The sequence below is a fragment of the Elaeis guineensis genome, chromosome 1, assembly GCF_000442705.2.
Source record: "Elaeis guineensis isolate ETL-2024a chromosome 1, EG11, whole genome shotgun sequence".
NCBI lineage: Eukaryota > Viridiplantae > Streptophyta > Magnoliopsida > Arecales > Arecaceae > Elaeis > Elaeis guineensis.
Window position 1 is genome coordinate 106115415 of NC_025993.2, and position 18913 is coordinate 106134327.

At 39.6% G+C, this 18913-nt stretch overlaps 3 protein-coding genes across 3 annotated transcripts; all 3 read right to left on the minus strand.

The window, feature by feature from the left end:
* Positions 1-3940: 3940 nt before the first annotated feature.
* On the minus strand, positions 3941-4892 carry LOC105038445 (NDR1/HIN1-like protein 12). Its single transcript, XM_010914258.3, has one exon. The coding sequence runs from the start codon at positions 4700-4702 to the stop codon at positions 4088-4090; it is 615 nt and encodes a 204-aa protein (XP_010912560.1). The 5' UTR covers positions 4703-4892; the 3' UTR covers positions 3941-4087.
* Positions 4893-8808: 3916 nt separating this feature from the next.
* On the minus strand, positions 8809-9928 carry LOC105038307 (NDR1/HIN1-like protein 1). The gene has a single exon (XM_010914071.4). It carries the CDS (start codon positions 9614-9616, stop codon positions 8960-8962), a length of 657 nt encoding a protein of 218 aa, XP_010912373.1. The 5' UTR covers positions 9617-9928; the 3' UTR covers positions 8809-8959.
* A 4465-nt stretch (positions 9929-14393) lies between these two features.
* LOC105038308 (NDR1/HIN1-like protein 1) lies at positions 14394-15635 on the minus strand. Its single transcript, XM_010914072.3, has one exon. It carries the CDS (start codon positions 15473-15475, stop codon positions 14834-14836), a length of 642 nt encoding a protein of 213 aa, XP_010912374.1. The 5' UTR covers positions 15476-15635; the 3' UTR covers positions 14394-14833.
* Between the last annotated feature and the right edge of the window lie 3278 nt (positions 15636-18913).

The window sequence follows — 18913 nt, forward strand, 5'->3', positions numbered from 1 at the left end:
ACAGTTGATTTAACTATGTGCAGTGTTAAATCAAGTGTGTGTATGATTTATTTAACTATGTACAGTGTTAAATTAACTATATGTAATGTTAAATTAACTTTGTGCAGGGTTCATTTAACTATGTGCAGTGTTAAATTAACTGTATGCAATGTTAATTAAATTAATTATGTGTATGGTTCATTTAACTGTGTGCAATATTAAATTAATTATGTACAAAGTTAATTTAACTGTGTGCAGTATCAAATTAATTATGTACAGAATTAAATAAACTAATTATGATATACAGTTTAATTAATATGGTACATAGTAAATAAATACTGTATACAATTAAATTGATACGGTATACAGTTAACTAAACATGGTACACAGTTTAATTAACATAGTACACAGTTATTAAATACGGTATAAGTTAAATGAATACTATACATAGTTAAATTAATACGATACATAGTTAACTAAATATGGTATATAGTTAAATTAATATGATATACAGTAAATGAACACTATACATAATTAATTTAATACTGCATACAATTAATTTAATGATATATATAGTTAAATAAATCCTGCACATAGTTAATTTAACACTGCATATAGTTAATTTAATACTACACACAGTTAAATGAACCTTACACATAGTTATCGAATTGTGTACAGTATTAAATTAACTGTGTACAGGATTCATTTAATTATGTGCAGTATTAAATTAACTAGATGCAAGATTTATTTAACTATGTGTAGTATTAAATTAACTATATACAACATTAAATTAACCGTGTGCAAGATTTATTTAACTATGTGCAGTGTTAAATTAACTATGTAAAGAATTCATTTAACTATATGCAGTGTCAAATTAATTATATGCAGTATTAAATTAACTGTGTTCTGGATTAAATTAACTAGCTATGATATACAGTTTAATTAATATGGTATATGATAAATGAATACTATATACAGTTAAATTAATACGGTACATAGTTAACTAAATATAGTACATAGTTAAATTAACACAATACACAGTTAATTAAACATGGTATATAGTTAAATAAATACTATACACAGTTAAATTAACACGGTACATAGTAACTAAATATGGTATATAGTTAAATTAATACGGTATACATTAAATAAATATTATACATAGTTAAATAAATATAGTATATAGTTAATTTAACACTACACACAGTTAATTTAATACTGTATACGGTTAAATAAACCCTGCACACACTTAATTTAACAATGTACACAGTCAATTTAACACTGTATACAGTTAATTTAACACTGTATATAGTTAAATGAACCCTATACATAGTTAATTTAACACTGCACACAATTGATTTAACTGTGTGTAATGTTAAATTAACTATGTACAGGGTTCATTTAACTATATGCAGTACCAAATTGACTGTGTGCAGTGTTAAATTAACTATATACATGATTCATTTAATTATGTATAGTATTAAATTAACTATGTGCAATGTTAAAGTAACTGTGTATAATGTTAACTTAACTATGTGCAAAATTTATTTAATTATATGTAATATTAAATTAACTGTGTATATTATTAAATTAACTATGTATCGTGTTCATTTAACTGTGTACAGTATTCATTTACTGTGTCCCATATTAATTTAACTGTGTATCATATTTAGTTAACTATATACTATATTAATTTAACTGTGTATAGTATTCATTTAACTGTGTACTATATTTAACTAATTATGCACTATGTTAATTTAATTGTATATCATATTTAGTTAACTGTATACTGTATTAATTTAACTGTGTACAGTGTTCATTTACTATGCACCATATTAATTAAACTGTGTATCATAATTAGTTAACTATGCATTATGTTAATTTAACGATCGTTTCATCTGGTGAACAAGTGACTATAAAGAATAATTTAAATTTTATAATATTTTATTTTATAAAAATCGATTGCAAAATCGATCATTAAAATCGATAATATAATCGATTGCTAAATTTATTAAAATATTTTTTTAATAAATCGATCGTAAAAATAATTACTAATTATTTTTAAATTTTTTACTAATAAAATTGATCACAAAATCGATCAATAATTATTCTTAATTTTTAAATTAATTTATTGGTCATAATATCGATTGCTAATTTTGTTAAAATATTTTTTTATTAATAAAATCGATTGTAAAATCAGTAGCTAATTATTTTTTAATTTTTTAATTAAAAAATCGATCGCAAAATCAGATGCAATTTATTTTTATAATATTTTAATTTTTCAAAATCGATTGCAAAACCAATCAAATTTTTATTTTATATTTTTCTTATGCTTATATTATTTTTTTATTATATTATTTTTATTTGTTATATTTTTTTTTTATTATTGAAAATATTTTTTTATTTTTTTATATTATTTTTTATATATTATATATTTTTATTATTTATTATATTTTTAATTTTTTTATATATTTTATTATTTAAAATAAAATCTCATTCGATCCGTGGAGCGAGGCATGGATCGAAGGGCGTTTCCAGTCCGTTTCTCATGTTTCATGATCCTCTCTGTGGACCGACAAAGGCTGATGCCGGTGACAACGGAGAGCACGGCGAATGGAGGCCATCGCGGGCGGTTGCTGAAGAGGGAAAGAGGGGTTCGAGCATTAGGGAGGGGGGCCGTCGCATCGTGGGCCGACGAAGAAGGCCATCGCGGGCGGTCGTCGAGGAGGGGGGGCCATCGTAGGCGAGGAGAGAGTCCGTCACAGTCGGTCGTTGGAGAGGGGAAGAGGGATTTCGAGCACCTGGAAGGGGAGGAGGGCCATCACATCACGGGCTTGTGAGGGGAGGCCATCGCGGGCAGTCGTCGGGAATGGGAAGGCGGGCCAAGGAGGGGAGAAGATAGGGTTCGGATGCAGCACCAATTGGGAGTCTTTCTTCGTCTTGTCTTCTTTTTTTTTTTTTTGACTGTCTGATGGGGTTTGGGATTTGAAAGGGTATTATTTAAAGCCATCTCGTATCAAAATTATTAAGGCACGGTAAGTGGGACCGAGAGCTACAGTTTTGATCAATAGAGAGTTTTTGTTATAGCGGCATCAATCGAGGGATCGGTATTTTTTTTTTTTCTTCTCCCATTTTGCAGACATTCTTTAGCCTTTATTGCTTGGCCGGTAGATGGATGCATATACTCCTAGCTCCTCGCCTTTCTGATGCAATTCCATTTCAAAAATGATAGGCGTCCTTCATGTGTTTCGAAATCTTGGTCTCATGATCTCTTATCCAGCTATCAGCCCTCATTAGCACTGAAATAGCATGGGCAGGACGGAGCTGGCCGACCTTACGTGGCTTTTTTTACATTAGTTTGGCAAATGGACCAAACCTCTCTTAGGACAAAGAAACTTTTTATTTCCAAGTTGTTGCCAGCTCATGTAGCTTAAGCACATGGTAAATTTTAATAGACCCAAAAGAACTTGATAGAGAATCTGTTTACATTTTAAACCAACCTCCCTGGATTTGGAGCAATTAGGCAGCGCAGGTGAGGGCTGTGAAAAATTGTCCGGTTATAATGCAGATAATTTGCACTCAATTTTTAGGCATCTTTAGATAGTTCTAGGAGGTCCATCCAAATTAGTAGCTATAAGCGAAGTGCAGCAATTTGATTCAGGTTGTATCTTTCGGATGAAAGAATAATTGATATTGTTCCTTCGTAGATCGCATAGATCTCTTTTTTTTTATGAAATCACCTCACATAGATCTTACGGTGCTCTGAATTTTTTTCATCCACTTATGCAATGCTTGAAGTAGCTAGCTATTGTGTGATCTAATAATTGACATCACGAAATAAGGTGGATCTGTCTTTCTCATTCGCATTGAGGATTTTGCATGTGCATGCAGGATTTTTTTTTTTTTTTTTTTTTTTTGTTCGGTACATTAGTTCTCTCTTTTTTTTTTTTTTTTTATTGAAATAAGAATGCGTCAGGAAATCATATTAAAGTCCAAAAGAGAACTACACCCGCATATGGGAGAAATTCCCCGGGACCTTGATGACCATAATGAGCTACTTTTACAAAGTTCCGATTTCAGAAAAGGAGATACATGTAAATATATATTATCAGACGTCGACGCTGCACGTGGAGATCTGCTGGAACTTGATGCCCTTCCCGGACTCGCGAGAAAGAAAGGCCGGGCACGTGACGAAGAGGTCGTGGTGACCGGAGACCCAGAAACCCATCTTCCACCGGATCCGGCCCTCGATCTTGACGTGGACTAGGAGGAAGCCGGACGACTGGTCCTGGGCGATAGCCTCGGCGAGGTGGGGCGCCACCGGGACGCAGACGGCGTAGAGGAACGGTGACCAGAGGTCGACGTCGTTCTGGCCCTGGTAAAAGGGAGGGATGGCGGTGGCGGGGGTGATCTGCTGGTACTTATAGGAGGTGAAGACGTCGACGCGGTCGTAGTAGATGCCGACGCGGGCGTTGGGGTTGCGGGTGGAGATGGTTACTCGGATGGTGGTGGAGAGGAGGTTGTCCGGGGAGGAGACGTTGAAGGCGTAGACGGAGGCGTCCTGGAGGTAGAACTTGGGCTTGGTGGGGCGGAGGGCGAGCCAGATGATGAGGATGATGAGGAGGTTCAGTATGATGAAGGCCAGGATCCCGGCCGAGATGAGGTAGACCTTGCGACGTCGCTTGCACCCTCCGTGCTGGCCGCAGTCCGTCGCCAACGACATGCTGCTGTTTGAGCTCGTGGGAATGGGAGTGGGAGAGGAGAGATGGATGCAAGAGAAAGTAATGCAGCAGGGGAGTTGGGATGGCAACGGTGATGCTTGGTGTATTTATAATGGTATCTCGTTTCTACTAACCACATGCCTTCTCTTAGGAAGAGGGACAGTGGATCATGGCTAGCAGGTTGGAGGATATAAAATATTTTGGATTGAGGGATACCCGGGGGATGTACGATAAGTTTATGGGGATTGGATGCTTTCAGGGAAGGCTGTGAGCGCACAGCGAGCGGCAGCTCATGTTGGGGGACAAAATATAGGCTGCGTGTGCGCCCAAGAAGAAGGATGTTCCAAAGAATTTCTTTGATGGATAAAACCAATGTCACATTAATATTTTGAGCTGCAACCGCCTCAGCATTTGTAAAATTTTTAAATTCAAAATATTGATATAATATTTTTTTTAAAAATTTTTTTTTACCGACGGCCGCAATGAATTACTTTGAGATTTATGTAGATCGATGAATCATGAAATCTGGAATGGGTGATCCAACAGCCGGTTCGTGCGAAGGAAGGTGAATCCTTTTTTTCATGCGAAAGATGCAACCCTGCTCCCAAAATATAATATAATATAATGTACGAAGAAGAAAGGCTAGTTTGAAAAGATAACTCAATTTTGGGAATGGGAACTAACTTATTTATTTATTTACAGCTAATATTGACTAGTTACAATGTTAATTGTACGGCATGTGAAGGTCAACAAGTTAATTGGATCTTTGACTGATGTAGATCGACGAGAGGTCAATTTGCACTCAACTTTTAGGCGTCCACGGATAGCCTTAGGAGACCCATCCAAATTGATCGCTCCAAACGAAGTTTTGCAATCGGGCTCGGATTGTATCTTTCGCATGAGAGATGCTTGCGGGTATGATGGTAGCCCAGCATGACAATTAGCATTGTTGGGCTTTGGCCTTTTTGTTTCTTCAGAAGATCAAAATATCGGACCCCAAGAAGTGGTCATGCGATTCGTTTTAGGTAAGCAAAAGGGGACCATATGGGCCTAGGTCGTTGCTTATGTAACATACTGAAATGACCGAGGCCTTCATCAACCTTCTCAATAAGCTTTCAACAATGAAGTAATTTGCTCGAAAAAGCTATGCATCCTTCCACAAGGTCTTTTGCATTATAATAATAAAAATTCTAAGTAAATGTTTTTTGACAAATTTATATTTCTAACAAGTAGATAACCGTATATTTTTTAAAATAAGATAATTTTTCTAATATGAAACTTTCTAGAGCCCACTTCAGTTCTTCCTTTTATTCATCTTGGTTGATATTTAATAGATCTTTTTAAATCTACGAGTATAAGCTTGTGTGTATATCTAGTTTTTTTTTTTTTTCTTTACTTTTTTTGATGTAAGTTTGTATCTTTTTACTTAATCAAATGATATCTTCTTTAATCAAAGGATAGTTGCAAATTATGGAGTAGTATTGGACCACCAAGCATGCCAACGAATGAAATAATTACTTACACATAATTTATTCCTTTGTTCTATAGCAAGTCAAGGAAGTCTATTAAAAGTGAGCTAGCTGATTCTTGCATTGATGGAAAATCATATAAATAAATATTAAAAGCCTTTTTTTATACAAGGTTTTTGCTTTTATGGTTTACTTGGTTATAGGTCCTCCTCAAAGAATGTGTCATGTATTCTAATGATGATACCTTTTTTTTAGACAAAAATGTGTTCCCCATAACTTCATTTCATGAGATAAGGAATGAATATAGAAAATTACATAGAACAAGGAGATTTAAACTCAGTTCAATCATTTATATACCACAAAAATAGCACAAACAGACTTCTCATTTTGGTACAAGTTTAGTGCCACAAATGGTGCACACAAAACCTTTGATCAGAAACCAACGAGAGAGAGTACTGTCCATATTGTGCAACTTTGGCCCATGTATGGGCTATTATGCCTAAATAAAACCAACCAATCAAGTACCCATTTGGCCCTATGCACACTGACCTAACCAGAAAGCAAACCTGCTTAAGCCTTCATGCCAAGCCTGCGAACAGATCTTGTCAAATCTGAAAACATAGAATTGTTGCCATGATTATTGCTGCTATCAAGTGATATGAAACATGAGATGAAGCATCATTAAGCCAGAGATGTTGATTGTGATCACGTTCCCACCTATACCATCGAATCAAAATCCTCTTGCACTCCACTTCTACTGTATGAGTTATCCCCTTTCTATCTTGTTAATTATCTTTAGTTAAATCCAGATAGATTGTGGGGCATGGAATATAGAGTACGGTGCAAGATTGTGACGTGTGCATGATCTGGGAACTTGTTTTGGATTTTTTAACAAGTTGGTCAAGTCACTTTTTTTACAAACTCATTAAAAATTAGTTGATATATGTGAACTAAGGGTATTTTAATTATTTTATCTTTTCTATTAATGTTGTAAAGTCGGATGATTATGCCTCTTTACAATTTTTTTAAAATTTTTAGGGTCTATTTGAAATTTTTAAATTTTTGGGATCCCAATGCAAATGGATGAAAATTCAAGAGGTATTGCTGTAATTTTTTTCTTTAATTTATTTTGTGTCTTTTGCATCTCAAGAGTATCTTATAGACCATTTGGAGTCATAATTGCATCCATAGTCACCACTTTGATAAAGATAAGCTCCTACTCGGTGCTTTCTCCTCCTCTTCTTCTTTTTTTTTTTTTTTTTTTTTTGCTTCCTCCTTTTTGTAGACATTCTTTAGCCTTTATTGCTTGAGATGACTGGTGGCTGGATGCATATACCCTTCGGTCCTCGCCTTTCTGATGCAATTCCATTTCAAAAAGATAGGCGTCTTTTATACATGTGTTTCGAAATCTTGGTCTTAGGATCTCTTATCTAGGTATCAGCCCTCATTAGCATTGAAATAGCATGGGCAAGACAGAGCTGGCCGACCTTATATGGTTTTTTTTACTTAAGTTTGGAAAGTAGACCAAACCTCTTTTAGGACAAAGAAATTTTTATTTTTGCAAGCTCATATAGCTTAAGCACATGGTAAATTTTGATAGAAACATCTTAAATCAACCTCCCTGTTTACATTTTTTTTTTTCTTTGTAAGCTTGCTGCCCAAGTGATTCTTAATCCAAATTCATTATGGGTGAAGTTGATGCATGCTAAATATAAATTCTCAAGTGATTGGTATAGCCATAGATGACCACGAAGATGCTCTCCCATGTGTGGACCACTGGTTCAACCTCATTTTATTTGGGCTGTGGGGAATGGCTCTAGCATAAAGGTGTTGAAGGACCGTTGGCTATCATCTATCCCTTTTTTACTGTGGCCTCTTCTCTAAATATGAATGAATATTATCGGGATTTCTATGTGCAGGGCCTCATTGACCAGGACCATGGTTGGAATCAGACCTTGTTAAGGTTCTTATTCCCAACTACCATAGTTGAATGGTAGTTGTTTTCAAGAGCAAAAGACCCCCAAGGGGTCGAGCGAGAAGGAGCTTATTGCCATGGCCTCTTTATACACCAATTGCAGTATATCAAGTACTCCTCAGCCATTCTCCGTAAGAATGTGCCGAACAAAGCTACTAAACCTTATTTTGTGTTTTGTTATCATATTTTGGCTTCATTCATCTTTGCAGTTAATGGTTCAGCACACCTAGTTTTGTATCTACCACAGGTTGCTGCATGTTCCATTTGTATACTCTCCTACATCTACCTCTACGTATACTCTTATATTCTTCTCGCCTCTGGCTCCTTTGTTTTACACGCACACCGCCCACCACCCACCCCAAACCCACCCCCCCCCCCCCCTCCCCTCCAAAAAAAAAAAAAAAGGAGAAAAGGTAGCACAAGCGTGGGCTATGAAAAATTGTCCGATTATAATATAGATAATTTGCACTCAATTTTTAGGCATCTTTAGATAGTTCTAAAAGGCCGATCTAAATTGGTCGCTATAAACGAAGTATAGCAATTTGATTGGGGTTGTATCTTTAGGGTGAAAGAATAATTGATGTTCTTTCATAGCAATGACGCAATCACGTTGAGGATGTTGCATGGGCATGCAAGAATTTTTTTTTTTTTTTTTAATGGTGCATTAGTTTCCATTTTTCATTGAAATAAGAATGCGTAGAGGAAGTCAAACCAAAGTCCACCAGAGAACTACACCCATGCATGGGAGAAATTCCCCATGAACTACTTTTTACGAAGTTCCGATTTTAGAAAACGAGATGTATAAATATATATTGTCAGACGTCAACGTTACACGTGGAGATCTGCTGGAACTTGATGACCGTCGGGTCGCCGACGCCGTTCCCGGACTGGCAGGAAAGAAAGGCCGGGCAGGTGACGAAGAGGTCGTAGTGACCGGAGACCCAGAAGCCCGTCTTCCAACGGATCCGGCCCTCGATCTTGACGCGGACGAGGAGGAAGCCGGAGGACTGGTCCTGGGAGATAGCCTCGGCGAGGTAGGGCGCCACCGGGACGGAGACGCCGTAGAGGTACGGTGACCAGACGTCGACGTCGTTCTGGCCCTGGTAAAACGGAGGGACGGCGGTGGCGGGTGTGATCTGCTGGTACTTATAGGAGGCGAAGACGTCGACGCGGTCGTAGTAGATGCCGACGCGGGCGTTGGGGTTGCGGGTGGTGATGGTTACCTGGATGGTGGTGGAGAGGAGGTTGTTCGGGGAGGAGACGTTGAAGGCGTAGACGGAGGCGTCCTGGAGGTCGAACTTGGGCTTGGTGGGGCGGAGGGCGAGCCAGATGATGAGGATGATGAGGAGGTTCAGTATGATGAAGACCAGGATCCAGGCCAAGATGCGGCAGCGCTTGCGTCGCTTGCAACAGTCGTCGTGGCAGCACCCGCCGTGGTGGCCGCAGTCGCACTTCAAGTTCCACCACGACATGCTGCTGTTTGAGCTCGTGGGGCGAGGAACTGGAGTGGGAGAGACGCAAGAGAAACTAATGCAGGGGAGATGGGATGGCCACGGCGATGCTTGGTCTATGTGTATTTATAATGGTGTCTCGTTTCTACCAACCACATGCCTTCCCTTAGGAAGAGGGGCAGTAGATATCATGGCTAGCAGGTTGGAGGATATAAAATATTTTGGATTGAGGGATACAAGGGGATGATAAGTTTATGGGGATTGGACGCTTTCAGGGAAGGCTGTAAGTGCACAGCAAGCGGCAGCACACCTTCGGGGACAAAATATAGGCTGTGGGCGCAAGAAGAAGGATGTTACAAAGGAATTCTTTGATGGATAAAATAAATAAAAAAATATCACATCAACATTTTGAGCTGCAACGGCCTCAGCATAAACCTCCGGTGATTGCAAAATTTTTCAATTCAAAATAGTACTTATCACACATCCGATCCGAGATCGAGAATCGAGAGTCGCGACAACCGCCGCATATTCATAAAGAACTCTCTCCATAAACATGCAAGACATCTCATCACGATATCAATACATCACAACGAAATAAATTCAAGTAATTATTATTCAACTGTAATTCAAATAATTAAATCAAATGTCTTACATCCAATAAAATTTTTTCACTAACAATAAAACAATAGATCTAAGTTCAATTGAAGTTGACAACGTTAAATCTCGCCTCTAAAGTTCTGTCCCAATATTTTTTCTCACGCTCGAAATTAATTATCTGAATCTGAAAAATAGAAGGAAAGGTAATGAGCTAGACAGCCCAGTAAGTAACAAATATCTCAACTAGATAATTCAGATATTATATAATTTTCAAGAATAATGCTGTAAATAAACATAGGAATATATTTCATGCTGATTTAATACAAATCAATTATTTTCAAATATTCACATATAATATAATCATAAATCTGATTCGATTCAAAACACTCGTAACTCAACAGCCTCGACTATGACCAACATTTAACCCCCATTAGCGGGGTCCACAGAATACCAGCGCACAACCCCCACTGGCAGGGTCCACAAATATCAGCGCACAACCCTCACTGGCAGGGTCCACAAACACCAGTGCACAACCCCCACTGGCAGGGTCCACTGAGTACCAACGTATAATCCCCATTGGCGGGGTCCACTGAAACATAGTTAGGCTGAGAGCATAAATCCGATCTGTATCAAAACACTTTGAATCATAATATATCATAATTTTTCACTGAATATGTGCATAATTCGATGTACCATAATATTTCAAAAGTACTTTTCTTTCAAAATATAATTTCATAAATCATGCATAATTTTCAGAGAATAATTATTTATTTTCAGAATAAATATGGAATATCTCGAGAAGATGATTTATTACTTACCTTTCACGGAGCACTGAACGAATAGATCGACTAACTTCTAGTAGATTCTTCCACGCCTATTATCCAAAATTATATTTTTACATTAATTTAATTTAAAATTAAATCTAACAAATCCCAAAATCAAAATCTCACTTAAAATCAGACTCTTCCCTAAACTCGATCAAAATCATCAGATGAAGCCTTCCACTACGCTAATCCTAGAGGAATAACTTTAGAGAGAGAGAAATCCATCAAGAGAGAGAAACAACCTAGAGAGAGAAAATTCTAGAGAGAGAAAGTAGAGAGAGAAAGTCCAATTCCAGAGAGAAAAAATTAGGGTTCAGTCTGAAAGAAGAGAGAGAAGAGAGAGAAACTCTCTCTCTCATCAATTTCAAATTTTATTTATTTATTTATTTACTTACTTATTTGTTTATATATATATATATAAATATATATATATTTTTTTTATTATTATTATTTTTATTATTATTATTTTCTTTTCTTTTCTTTTCTTTTTCTTTTTTTTTTTTCTTTTTCCTTCTTTCTCTTTTCTTTTTCTTCTTTTTCTTTTTTTCTTCTTTTTCTTCTTTTCTTCTTTTCTTGGTTCTTCCCGTGCCGGAACAGAGGACGGTGTGGCCCATCCTTGGTCGGGCCGTTCAAGCCACGGCCGCCGCGGCGGAGGCCGGCGGCCGACGGGGGCCACTCCCCTGATCAAGGAGAAGCGTGGCCGGCGATCGATTTCGATCGCCGGTGCCGGAAAAATCCACGGGAAAGAGACCGAAACAGAGGTCTCTTTCCCCGACCGGAAATCGGCGACTCTCGTCGCCGGCAGCGCGCACAATGCACGGGGAGGAAGGAGAAGAAAGAGGGGAGGAAGAGGGAAACTTACCTCAGCCTCCGGAGACCTCGCCGGCGAGCAATTACGGCGAGAAATCGGACGGTGTCCGTGGCTCTAATTCGAGGAAATCGGAGAGAAGGAGAGAGGGAGGAGACCTATGGATCGATTCTAAAGAGAGGGAAGACCTTCTTATAGAGGGTCCTAAGATTCCGAGAGATCCTAGGACTCCTAATGCGCATGGGTTTCACCGGAGAAGAAGACTCCTACCGGGAGTCTTCTTCCCAGTTTTTATCCTATATTTTTTTTTTTTTTTTTTGGGCTTGTTTCTAGGTTTTGGGCTATCACAGTACTGCTGTAGTATTCTTTTTATTCGCTTTGTCTACGGCCAATATGAATCACTTTGAGATTAATACAGGTTGATGAATCATGAAATTTGGAGTGCTTTCAGGTCTGCTGGTGGGTAATCCAACGGTTGGTTCGTGCGAGGGAGGTTGAATCCTTCTTTCACGCGAAAGATGCAACCCGGTCCCCAAAATATAATATTATATAGGAAGAAGAAAGTCTAGTTTGAAAAGATATCCCTACTTCGAGAATGGGAACTAATTTATTTATTTAGTTACACCTAACGTTGACTAGCTGTAAAATTTATTGTACGGTATGTTGAGGTCAATAAGCCAGAGCGGTAAATCAGATCTGCTGCATTTAAGGTTGAAAATGGGCTCTGGCCCGGCTGCACATCAAATTTCAGACTTGACCAGAATAAAATCAGATCAGATCTGGACTTGGATATGAACTCTATTTCATTTTCGGACTGAGCTTGGGTCTATCATTAGTCTAGTTTGGGCTCAGCCCGGGGTCGAGCCCGTCTACTAGTCTGATCTTAGCCCGAAATTCAAGCTCAAGCCCAAGGTTCAAATATAATCTTTTATTATATAAATGATGGCTGAGCTTGGCCATCTAACTCAAATTAGACTCAAGACTCCAGACTCTCTCCATCCATAGCTCATCCTTGGCTTAATAAATAGCAGCTCTTTTTTCCCAAAAGTAAGATCTTCGTCCTCTTCCTCTAAACCCTAACCTCCCCTTTTTCATGGAAGACAATGATGACGTCCGCTCCGAGTCTCAGTCCAAGTCACCATCACAATCCCAATCCCTACCACTGTCGCTGCTGACACACCCCCATCTCTGTAGTGGCACCCTTCTCTATCGCCACCCTCCTCTACCGCCACTGCCACCTCCCACTTCAATGGTCGCGTCACTATCGAGCCTGTCACCGTTGCTGCCCCTCCCCAGCACACCCTAACTTTGGCCCTCCCCATCCAGTGATCCTTTGGCGACGGCGGCGGCAACGGCATCTGCCGCGAGGATTGCTAGGGTGAGGGTGCCACCTCAATCTTGATCAACGCATGGGGCGAGTGATACTTGGAGCTCAACTAGAGGAATCACCTCGAGTTGCGACAGCTACAGGAAAATCCCCAAAACTAACATGTAATACACATGAATGAAACTGGCGTAGAAGTAGGAGACAGCGAGCAAGTTGAGAGGAACGGAAAGGAGAGGGATCATAATCGGGAGAGGGATAGGAAGTGTGACAGGTTCAGGGAGCACGAGAGAGAGAGAGAGAGAGGAAGAGGGAGTGGGAGTGCTCGGGAGCAGGAGTCGCTCAAAAGAGGTATGGAAATTTTAAGAGAGGGAGAAAGAAAGGAGAGAGAAACAGAGAGGGAGAGGATTTGGGCCAAATCTCAGGCTCAGGTTTGGATCTTAAATTTTATAATATTTTCAAGCTTAAACCCAGTCTGAAATCTGAAAAAATATTTTGGATCAGGCTCGAATAGAAGTGTGGCCCAATCCAATCCGATCCGTTTCCAATAATGTCCCCATTGCACTGTAGGCATGCTCATTCGAGAATGACTGGGTCTTTTGATCACAACCATTGGATCTTAATTTCATGGATGGACAGATGTAGATCACACAAAGGCATCAAAAAATTTGGTTAGGAGTCACTATCTGGATCGTTAGTTGGCAAGCGATGGTCTGCCTCTGGTCAGAAAAAAAGTAGGCCTCATTCAATTTGCACTCAATTTTTCGGTGTCTTCGGATAGCCTTTGAACACCGATCCAAATTGGTCGCTATAAACGGGCATGGGTCGTATCTTCGGCATGAGAGAATGATTGACCTTTCTTCTCTTCATGACATCAACCATTCTATTGTATCTTATACAGCTCTTAAAGCACACCAAACTCTCTCTTTTATTGCGTAGATATTGTAGTAATTGTTGTGCGATCAAATGATGCATATTGCGGAAAAGATGAATCATTCTTGGGCATAAAAGATACTTCCAAACTTGTACAATAATTAAATTCAGATTGCATATTGCAAATGAAAGAATGATTGGTGTCCTTTCACAATATGGATCACACATATCTCAAAGCATTCTGAGTTTTTTCATCCACCTCTATGGATCTTGAAATGGTCATTACGCAATCCACCTGGTTGACATCAGAACAACAACAACAAAAAGAAAAAAAAAAAAAGAAAAGAAAAGAAAACCTCTTTTCCAACAAAAGATACAACCCGAACATGAAGCAACCACTCCGGGATGCTGCATGTGCGTCCAGAATTTTTTTTTTTTTTAATTAACCGAAAATGGAGGAACCACATAGTTCCTCCTTTATTTTGTTTGTACATTAGTTCCCCTTTTTATTGAAATAAGAATGCGTTCAGTAAATCATAACAAAGTCCAAAAGAGAACTAGACCCACATATATATGGGGTGTCCCCTCCCCTGTAAATAGACGATCCCCATGACCTTAATGAACTACTTTTACAAAGCTCCAATCTAACATGATTGCGTAATTCACAATTAACTTGCAATTACATGAATACACGTGAAAAAAGAAAAATCTAACCCTCTTCTCTCCTCATCCAACCCCGGAAATTCCACCGTTTCAGAAATAAGAGAAGGACCCGGGGACCGCTCACCGGCGTCGAAGATATATAGATATTATCAGACGTCGACGCTGCAGGTGGAGATCTGCTGGAACTTGATGACCGGCGGGTCGCCGACGCCCTTCCCCGACTCGAAAGAAAGAAAGGCCGGGCAGGTGACGAAGAGGTGGTAGTGACCGGAGACCCAGGAGCCCACCTTCCACCGGATCCGGCCGTCGATCTTGACGTGGACGAGGATGAAACCAGAGGACTGGTCCTGGGAGATAGCCTCGGCGAGGTAAGGCGCGACGGGGACGGAGACGCCGCAGAGGTACGGTGACCAGAGGTCGACGTCGTTGTGACCCTGGTAAAAGGGAGGGACGGCGGTGGCGGGGGTGATCTGCTGGTATTTGTAGGAGGCGAAGACGTCGATGCGGTCGTAGTAGATGCCGACGCGGTCGTTGGGGTTGCGGGTGGAGATGGTGACCTGGATGGTGGAGGAGAGGAGGTTGTCCGGGGAGGAGACGTTGAAGGCGTAGACGGAGGCGTCCTGGAGGTAGAATTTGGGCTTGGTGGGGCGGAGGACGAGCCAGATGATGAGGATGATGAGGAGGATGAGGATGATGAAGGCCAGGATCCAGGCGAAGATGACGCGGTAGAGCCTGCGCCGCTTGCAGCAGTCGTCGTCGCAGCAGCCGCTCACCTTGCACGACGACGTCATGCTGCTGCTCGAGCTCGTGGGGCGCGGCGAGAGAGATGGAAGAGAAAACTAATGCAGGGGAGATGAGATGGGATCGATGGCAACGGTGGTGCTTCGTCTATAGAACCATATCGTCTATGCGCATTTATAATGGTGTCTCGCTTCCACCACCCACATGCCTCACTCTTAGGGAGAGCGTGGTGGACCTGGCTATGAGGTTGGAGGATATAAAATATTTTGGATCGAGGGATACCCCGGGGGGGGGGGAAGGATGCTTTGAGATTTGTGCAGGCGGATGAATGCCGAAGTTTGGAGCGCTTTTAGATTTGTGGGTGGGTGATCCAACGGTGATATAATAATGTAAAAAAAAAAAAAGAAAGACTAGAATCTCCATTTCGGGGTTGGGAACAGTTATTTTCTCATATTTATTTATTTACAGCTAAAATTGACTAGTTACAAAGTTAATTGTACGGCATGCTAGGTCAACCAGTCCACGCCGCTCATGTGAGAAGGAGTGGGCCTTTTGATCACAGCCATTGGATCTTTGGTGGAAAGACTGATGCAGATTAAAGAGGGGCATCCAAAGATTTGGTCAGTAGTCGCTATCAGGAGCGTCCATTGGCAAGCGATGGTCCGCCCGTCGTCAAAAGAAGTGGACCCTACTCAACGTCCCTCGGAATAAATGGACGGCAGCGACGAGAGATTTTAAAGTGGAATCAATCCAATCTTAGACTAGACGAGAGCGGATCACATGCCAATCAGTGCTTCCGAAGACGCCACGAATTCGTTCAATTTGACCGTTGCGCATGGCCGCGTTATTTCGTGAGAGGTACGAGAGGTTTAAAAGTTACTTTGAAATTGGGATGTGCCAAGAAAAGGGAGTCCTGTTACAGAGGATCCGATCCTATTCAATCATCACCGCGTTGTATTCTCTACTGTTACGCATTTTTCACTAATAGATGAACGATGAATGATTCAATTGGATCCCAAATTAGTAGCAACACCACCATGAGAAAGAATAAAAGGCCAAAACTAGGTAAAGATTTTGGGATCTATGGCTAAAGGTTACCAACCATGACATGCATTTGGAGACAACCAAATCAAAATGCTGGGTGAGAGTTCTAAGGCTGCAAGAATCTGGCCGGTGGGCGCGACAAAGCCGCCATGGGCCAGCCAACTTGCTTGATTCTAGAATATCTGGCAATCAAATAAACCATCAAGCTAGGGCTTGCAGCACAGCTCCAAGAACCAATGCAATATAAAAGTGGTGGAAAGATACATAAAAGAAGACATGTTGGGGAGTATAAACAACCCTAAAAGCCTCGTGCACTCAATAAAAACCTTAAAATATACAAATCAATGAAAGCTGGTAAAAGTTTGGATGGAATAGAATGAGCAATAGGCATAAGAGTCCAGGGCTTGGGCACCGGCTTTGGCCTGGAATGGTTGGTACAGGTGGGGACCGCTGAACAGTGAACTTTGCGAAAGCAATGTCCCTATTCTAACCCCCACCATTTGGACATGCTACCTACCTTTGTCTCCATAGAATCCACGCGCTCACCGCACCACCTCCTTCTTCCCTTCGGCTATCTTCCGTATGCTCCACCGACGTCCACTACTCTCCATATAATACCAACCCACTAAAGCTAGGTTGGTTTAGCCACTCATCAGCACGACCATAGTCCCATAGTCATCTAAAATAATAACACCTGTCACTCTAGCTACTGAGAGTGATCCTTATCCATTTCTGCAAGATGATTGGAGAAAGACTGTCTCTCTTCTATTTTATGAGGACGTTAAACACGTCTGGGGAGTTAGTAATAATGCAGCTGGCCAGATAGCGGCATATAGACCTAATCATATATCAATTACTTCCTGGACCGTTATATCAAAGATTTTTTTTAATTCATATAAGAAGGTGTTTGATTAGAGGAAATGGATGTCTCAAATGAAAGTCGAAATGGGTGGCTCTCCTTCCAGCCACTTGGTTGAAAGGTGTCCCATTTCAATTTTAATTTCGGAATGAAATGAAAATAATTTAATCTATCTAAACTCAATTCCCACTTTTCTCTATGAATTTAAATTATCATTTCGATTTCGGACATGAATCAAATACTTCAAAAGATTCGACCATTTCAATTTTTATTTCCATCCATTTTGATTTCGATTTCGATCATGAACTAAATATCTCTAAATATATTTTCACTAGATTGATTTAATAAATTTAAATTTATTGAATAATAATAATAATAGAAGGTGGAGGAGCAGTACCTCTTAACCGAAATCTGAGGATCCGAGCTTTGAACGCTTAAATAAACTTTAAGCATTTCCGGTCACCGGATCAATCATTTCGTTTTGTTGAAAGGTTCAGCCAGCAGCTACACTGGAAGGGGTTCGCAACTTGCAAGGCTTAGGATATTCTTCGACTGACGGTGGTGGTGGAGGCTGGCACTAGAAGAACCTAAAAAGCATTTACTTTTCTAGGCTGACAAAAACTGACTCATGCCCTCGTTGGTTTCTGTAAGCCACGACAGATGTAAAAGTTATGCTTAAGAAGTGATGTTTGGCCAAAGGGATAGTACTAATAAAAAAAAAAAAGTAAATAACAACCGGAAATCATTGCCAAAATGAATAAAATTAAAAATTTAAAAAAAAGGTACCTAGAAATATAGATAAAGAGGAAAATCAAGGACTAATTGCAGACCAAGCACCACATGTTGGTTTAGCCTGACTTGGTATGCATATAAATCCCTGAATAAGAGATTGGATAGAATCTATACGTGTCAAATTGGCCAATTTTGCCACCAACATAGTATATTTACCACAATCAAATACATATAACAGTACCACCGGAGAGATATGGAACCATGATATTTATAATTATCTAATTTTTTACATAATTTTAAAATGATCAAAAAATTTTGATAGCTCTCTTTTGAGAGGATATATCTATCTAACATAAAAACACTGGGTTTTTTTTTTTTTTTTGAGAAAAGGAAGAGGTTACCCTCCACCTAGCCACCCAGATATAGCTAGAATTTTAGTTTTGCTTAAGCTGACCAAAAGATCCAACCTTCAAAAAGTTAAGGGATTGCAAGTATTAATATATATAAATATGAAATTTGTAGAAATTAATATGAAATTTATTTGCGAACCTTAAAAAAATAAATAAATAATCTTGCTTTGAAATAAGAGGTCAAGAGGAGTCACCTATCTATGTAGATTTTTTATTGGATCATATATGGAATAAAGTTTTCATTCTTTCCCGAAATAAAGTAACTTTTCTGTTGATGGAAGCGACGCACGCAAGCAATGTTAGCATAATTAAGGTAACCCACGCAAGCAATGGAAGCATCCCATAAAGTTGTGGGCCCCAATGGCTCATCGAATAATTCGGAACATGAAATTGAAACGTATGCCCCACTTTGGAACTCCTAGCAGTACTGGATAGCAGTTCGG